General features: G+C 40.5%; 1 protein-coding gene across 1 annotated transcript; it reads left to right on the top strand.

Moving 5' to 3' along the window:
* The first annotated feature begins 724 nt into the window (after window positions 1-724).
* Window positions 725-4,359, top strand: LOC116254812 (elongation factor 1-alpha). Its single transcript, XM_031630395.2, has 3 exons — window positions 725-881; window positions 2,444-2,932; window positions 3,233-4,359. The coding sequence occupies exons 2-3, from the start codon at window positions 2,471-2,473 to the stop codon at window positions 4,112-4,114; spliced, it is 1,344 nt and encodes a 447-aa protein (XP_031486255.1). The 5' UTR covers window positions 725-881; window positions 2,444-2,470; the 3' UTR covers window positions 4,115-4,359.
* The last annotated feature ends 2,831 nt before the right edge of the window (window positions 4,360-7,190 follow it).

Below are 7,190 nucleotides of genomic sequence, written 5' to 3'. Positions count from 1 at the left end.
GGGACACCAACCTACAAAAATGACTTTGTTTACACATTAATACGTGTATAGCTTTTATTTATTTATATATAAATACCCTTTGAAAGATAATATTTAAAATATTAGCACCTTTTTAAATAAAAATTTTGGGTTCCTTGGGATATTATAAGGGCGACAGCACATGCAAAATACATCAAAGAAGACGCATAGACAAACGCAAGATGAAGTGACCATCTAAGCCTGGACATGGCCGATCACATTCGAAAAAACAAGTTTAGGCTGTTCACAATTTGGAAAATTCAAGCTCGGCCGATTAAATTTAAAAATATATTTTAATATAAAATAATATATAAATATAATTAATTATAATAAAATATTAAAAATATGTATAAAAATTAATAAAAAATTTAAAAGACTAATTATCCAACCCACTCTCCCCTTATAAATTATCGGGCCAGTCCAAGTCTATTTTTTTGGAGCCGAAACTCGGCGGCAGCCCAACCCCGTGCCCATTCTTGCCTAATAAAATTTTCTCCTGTAAAATCCAGTAGTCCATACTGCTTAAACCAGTCCAGTTTTGTAAGGTTGCCTTAATTATTAAACTGCATTTCTATTTGTGACAGGTAACGGATTAAATAGGGTCGTAAATTTTGTAACATGCTTATACACACCGAAGATCCGATTTATCTATGGAACGGGCGTCCGAAGAATGTAAGCCGTATATCTCCTCCCAATCCAACGGTTGACAAATGGCCCTCACAGCCCCTGCCCTAGGGTTTGCCGGCCTTTAATAGGGGCAAGAGTCGCTCGTTTCGAACCCTCTCTCCTACGTCGTCTCTCTCTCTCTGCTCTGTTCACTTCTCTCGCCGTCGAATCAGGTCGGCGGTCTCTGCCTACAAGGGGTACTCTCTCTCTCTCTCTCTCGCTCTGTCTGTCTGCAGTTTGATCGTTTTGCTCTCTCACTCTCTGCAGTTCGATAGCTTTGCGCCGTTAGTGGTTTACTTAGAGTTTTGTAGTTGGATCTGGTCAGTTGATAGCTTTACGCCTTTAAGGGTTTAGGGTTTTGTGCTTGGATCTGCTCATATAGGGTTGATTGTTTATCATCAGTGGAAAAGTTTCAATCTGTAGGGCGTGTAGAGGAATTGAAGAAAAAAAGTTGGAGATCGCTCTCATTGATTGAAAGTTCGGAGAAGCTCTAAAAAATTTCACTGGAAACTTTTTCTCGGGTAGGGGTTTAAAGATGTGGGGCCTTTCCTCTAAAATTTGGTTGCCCTTTGGTGGTTGACGCCGCAGGTTTTCTTGTTATTTTTTGCTGGATTATAGATAACCGGGTCAAGTAGTTCTGTCGTGCTGATGCACGTCTGCGTATCTTAGTGTTGGTGCAAATTTTCGTTGGCTCATCTAAGGCTTTGTTCTCGAGGTGTGTCGTCCTCTGCAGCCTGGTATTTCATATTGGGGACCAGAGTGGTCCATCTCTTTATGCCTGACCAGTGACCGTCTTGTATTGTTTCCTCCACCTTACTGCTTTTTTGATAGCTATTTTTGAATTATAGTGCTTCATTTTTCTCTTTTTAGATTTTTCCTAGATTGTTGGTCTACATTTCAAGTATTTATTCAGCAACGGCGTTTAAATTTGATATATGAGGAATCGAACTCTGTGCTTATCTCGTTTCAGTTGGAAAGATTGCAAAAACAGTGACTTGATATGTACCAAAGGATCATTGTATTGTTTTTTTTTCTCGGCAAGTGTGTTACTGGTATGATGCGGCAGCTCTAAATGAAATATTAACATACGTGTAAATGACAATAACAGAAATAAACAATTATATGGTTTTTGATGAAATGAACTTATTCAACTAGAGAAAAGAAAAAAAAAAGTAAAATCATTTACTAGGATATATTAGAAAAGTTGCTTCAAGAAAACCCCGACATTATTTTGGTTATGTTGAAACCCTGTTATGCATCTTTTGGCGATATGTGATGTTCAAAATATCATGATTTTTGCTATGGTTTGGATGAAAATTTGATACCTATAATAATCTAGTTTTCAAATTATCCGACATCTTGTGGGCTTTCTTATGTGCTGCTGTTGCTTTATGAAATAAATGGCCTGAATGTATGAATGTGGATACTTGTTTCATTTTTTAAAAGAATAATACGAATTCACTTTCTTTTTCTTTTTGGTTGGTGTAATCCTTGTTTGCAACAGTAATTTCTTATCATTTGGATGCAGTTAGTTTTAGTTTCTTAAGGCTTTTCCTATTCAGCAGAAAACCACTATATTTTTTAAATTATGATTTTTTTTAATTTATGAAGAGGTATGGTTTCAGTTTTGCTGCATTCCTTGTCTCTGCTCCTTTCAACTATGTGATTTATTAATGGCAGATCTAATAAATTCAAAATCGTTAGATGATTGACTTTGTGCATGATTAACTAATGTTCTATTCGTTCTTTGTTGGTGCAGTTGCTAGTGTTATCTTAGAAAACATCCATGGGTAAGGAGAAGGTTCACATTAACATTGTGGTCATTGGTCATGTCGACTCTGGGAAGTCCACCACCACTGGCCATCTTATCTACAAGCTTGGAGGTATCGACAAGCGTGTAATTGAACGTTTTGAGAAGGAAGCTGCTGAGATGAACAAGAGGTCATTCAAGTACGCTTGGGTGCTGGACAAACTCAAGGCTGAGCGTGAACGTGGTATTACCATTGATATTGCCCTCTGGAAATTTGAGACCACCAAGTACTACTGCACTGTCATTGATGCTCCTGGCCATCGTGACTTTATCAAGAACATGATTACTGGAACTTCACAGGCTGACTGTGCTGTTCTCATCATTGATTCTACTACTGGTGGCTTCGAAGCTGGTATATCTAAGGATGGCCAGACCCGTGAGCATGCACTGCTTGCCTTCACACTTGGTGTCAAGCAGATGATTTGCTGCTGTAACAAGGTAAACTACTTTAGGAGTCGCATACTTGGGACGGGGGAAAATTAGAAATCCACATTATTTCCTTTCTTTGAAGTTAGGTCGCGTATTTGCGTGCCTGAAGTTAGGCTGAATATAAGAATTGATTATATCTCGATGAGTATTGTACTGCTGAATATATCTCGATGAGTATTGTAATTTGTAGCAGTGAGGAGGGTTTTTTACGCTTGGAATTCCTATTACTATTCTCTTTTCTTTGGTTCTATACGAAGGTCTGACTATACCTGGTATCTTTGCCTGACAATTACTCGTTTCATGGTACAGATGGATGCCACAACTCCCAAGTACTCCAAGGCTAGGTACGACGAAATTGTGAAGGAAGTGTCTTCTTACCTGAAGAAGGTGGGCTACAACCCTGACAAAATCCCATTTGTGCCTATTTCCGGATTCGAGGGTGACAACATGATTGAGCGATCTACAAATCTGGACTGGTACAAAGGCCCAACCCTCCTTGAGGCCCTTGATTTGATCAATGAACCGAAGAGACCATCAGACAAGCCCCTCCGTCTTCCACTCCAGGATGTCTACAAGATTGGTGGAATTGGCACCGTCCCTGTTGGGCGTGTGGAGACTGGAGTCCTGAAGCCAGGCATGGTTGTCACCTTCGGTCCCACTGGTCTGACAACTGAAGTCAAGTCTGTGGAAATGCACCACGAAGCTCTGCAGGAGGCCCTGCCTGGCGACAACGTCGGGTTTAACGTGAAGAATGTTGCTGTCAAGGATCTCAAGCGTGGTTTTGTCGCCTCCAACTCAAAGGACGATCCAGCTAAGGAAGCTGCCAACTTTACTTCTCAAGTCATCATCATGAACCATCCAGGGCAGATCGGAAATGGCTATGCTCCGGTGCTCGACTGTCACACCTCCCACATTGCGGTCAAATTTGCAGAGATCCTGACCAAGATCGACAGGCGTTCAGGCAAGGAGCTCGAGAAGGAGCCCAAGTTCCTGAAGAACGGAGATGCAGGGTTCGTTAAGATGATCCCGACCAAGCCCATGGTGGTCGAGACCTTTTCTGAGTATCCTCCTCTGGGGCGTTTTGCGGTTCGCGACATGAGACAGACGGTGGCCGTTGGTGTCATCAAGAGCGTGGAGAAGAAGGATCCGTCCGGTGCAAAGGTGACCAAGTCTGCTGCCAAGAAGAAATGAGTGGCGACTGGCGATGGGGTTTCTGGCGCGTGCTTGTCCTGCTGGATCATCTGCGTTACTATTTTTCTTAGCTGTTTATTTGCCAGCATTTTTCCGTTGGTTCATGTTGTCATTGAGAATCGGAACGGATGAGGCGGTTTTGTGCCATTATTTTGGTTTAATTTTTATGTTCTCCTGAGGTAAAACTGTCTGGATATTTGTTTTTCCGATTTTTAAGTTTCTGCATTTTGATGATTTGAGGATAACTTAACTGATGTTCTATACAGTTTTATTAGGTTGCGTTTGGCTGCACCATCGAAATCGAGGATTTTAATCCCAGAATTTAATCCTCCTGGAACGAGCGGAACCATCCGCTCGACAGTGTAGGTCAGCGGTCGCATGTTTGTTGATTTGTTAAGTAAAAATGTGGACCGTTGGCATTTGTGTGTTTGCTGACGAGATTAAATAGCTAAAAAAAATTTTATTAGGAACGTTAATCATGTAATGAAATATAGAAAACTTTGTATAAAAACAATAATAAGAATCTGTGTATGAAAAAAAATATAATTAGAACAACAAATACTGATGCTTGGAATCGCAAGGCTATCAACGTAAATATGGGATCTTGAGAAAATTAAGCATAAGGAATAATGAAGAGGATCATCTTTAGTTGTTGGCCATAGCATATGGCCATGGACGATCCCCGTGAACCTCTTCTTTACAGTTTCTAGGGCTCTAGCAATGAGGGGAACAAGGAAAAGAGAAGAGGGGCAGCATTTACCATGTTCGATGTTGAGTCTCCTCCAAAGAGAGAGTGTGTATAGGGTGGGAGCAAGCACACACTGGGAGGAAGGAGGGAAGCGTGGGAAAAAGAAAAAAAGGAGAAGCGAAGATTGGAGCTCCAATCCCACCCATCCTTGTGAGTCCTTTCCTTTCGACCAATGCAGAGGGAAAAAGAAGGTCGTCACTGCATACCAAATGAGAATGGAGCTCCAAAACAACACCAGATGCTTTTGGGTACCTCAAAATTGGCTAGACAAGAACCAGCCCTCCATGTATTTGGCGGCCAAAGCTTGCTCGGTGCTTGTCTTCTTCCCCTTTTTCTTCTTCTTCTTGTTCCTGTTCTTCTTATCGCCGACATTGATAGGAGGTGGCACCAGGACCCTCCTCATAACATAGGCACCCATCATTTGATTTAATGTTAAGAACATTTGATGTTCCTCCTAGTTGTTTGAGAGAGAGAGAGAGAGAGAGGGAGATGGTGGAGAAAACCAGGCAGTGATTTGGTGACTTCGTGTTGAGAGAGAGAGATACAGAGAGGAAGAGTAGATGATGGCTACTGCAGCACTTGTGAGTGTTCTTCAAGGCTGGGTACTGAGGATAAATCAACAATATGGTTCCAGAACCGACTATATGCCTGCCATTTGGAAATGAATCTTTTCAGTAGATCGATTGACTGACTTGTTGTATACAAATTTAGCTTGTGGTAGCACAAAGTTTCAGGGTTTCGTGCTCTCTTATAGGACATCTAAGTAAGTTTCCTAAAGTTCGATTAATTATTTCGATTTGGCAACCACTCATGGGGTGGTAAGCGTTATTGAATTGAAGTTTAATACTTAGCATAGACCATAATAAACGCCATAAATGACTCAAAAACCTCGTATCCCAATATGATGTGATTGAAAGATGAAGACCATAAACCCACACAACATATTTGAAATAGTAAGAGACAACCAGTGACACATCTGCCCTTTGCTTGCAAAGAACAAAAATGAGCATTTTTGAAAATCTATCTACAACCATCATGATTGAGTCTACTCCACGAATTGTCTTGGGAAGTGCAACAACCTTGTTCGGAAAAGTGTACTCTGTCGCTGTGTCGACCCTACTTGCCTGTGCAATGCATACACCATTGAGGCCACCATAAAGTTATCAATCATAAATAATAATATACTTTAAGTTGAGAAGTGCCTTGATTTTCAGACATATGCAAGTGTATGACCATAGTATAAATATTTGTCGAGGATGGTGGATCTTCTAAATGTGCTCTAATTGCGTCCCTTAATATAAGTGATTGTCATGGCAAATGTGCTTCTGTACTGTTTTACTTTTTTGATGTTTTGTAAATATTTTTATCATCTTTAACATATGTTTAGTGCAAGCCAATTTCCGTTATCTCCTCGTGCTAAAAATAAAAGTCTAGAGTATTTGAGTCTTAATGGGTCGTGACTCCTCACTCCACAAAATGATAATACTGAAATCCAACATATCATATTGTTGAAAATGGTTGACCATATGGCTCAAGCGAGCTTTCCATCAAAATTATTGAAGTTATAGATTGAATTCAACTGCCTTCTTGATGATTAAATTCCTTTAGAAATGTAAAATTAAAGCCCTTTGAAAACAACCAATGAATTAAAGTTTTGCTAGAATATCGTGGCCATAGCCATGAATACAAGTATGGAAGATGTAATTTTTTGATATATGCTCTATAATATCGTACGTACTATTGCTTACACACGAAGGTTGAAAAGATATACATCACTCAACTAATTGTGATTGTTGTGGAGATCTAGTCCTGAGAGTGAATACAATTTTAATGTTGCGTATGTTTTTAAAAGCAAGTTGAGGTTATGAGTAGAAAATGAGTGTTTGTAATATTAAATTCTACACGTAATTTAAAAAAATTATTTAGACTATATAAAATTTTGAATAATTATATTTTGGCCCCTGTCAAAATTTTGAAACTATAATTTAGTCCAACTAATGAAAAAAAAATCATAACTCTGCCCCTATACACAAGTAGGGGCGGCCCGGGCCAGGCCCAGCTCGATATCCCGGGTCCCGGCTTGGCCCAGCCCCGCTGGGGGGAAGAAGGAGAGGGAGACTGGACCATCGGGCCGGGGCTCAGGACCCAGTTTTTCCAGCCCGGATTCGGGCCCGACCCCAGTCGGGTACCCGCCGGCAGCTCGGCTTGGCATCCACGCCTACACAAGTGATTTGACCCATGGTATATAGAACAATGGTAAGAGGTGCATGAAACACATAATAAAGTGTTCAATGGTGAGAAGCTGATGCTCTCCATGCATCCAACATT

The sequence above is a fragment of the Nymphaea colorata genome, chromosome 5 (assembly GCF_008831285.2).
Source record: "Nymphaea colorata isolate Beijing-Zhang1983 chromosome 5, ASM883128v2, whole genome shotgun sequence".
In the NCBI taxonomy this organism is placed as follows: Eukaryota; Viridiplantae; Streptophyta; class Magnoliopsida; order Nymphaeales; family Nymphaeaceae; genus Nymphaea; species Nymphaea colorata.
Note: the sequence above shows the minus strand (reverse complement) of the source record. Positions and strands in the feature narration are given on the sequence as shown.

Excerpts from the sequence above, each read along its gene's own strand:
- LOC116254812 (XM_031630395.2), top strand. The coding sequence starts at position 2,471 with ATGGGTAAGGAGAAGGTTCACATTAACATTGTGGTCATTGGTCATGTC. Across the intron at positions 2,933-3,232 it reads TGATTTGCTGCTGTAACAAG|ATGGATGCCACAACTCCCAA; the intron begins GTAAACTACTTT and ends TTCATGGTACAG.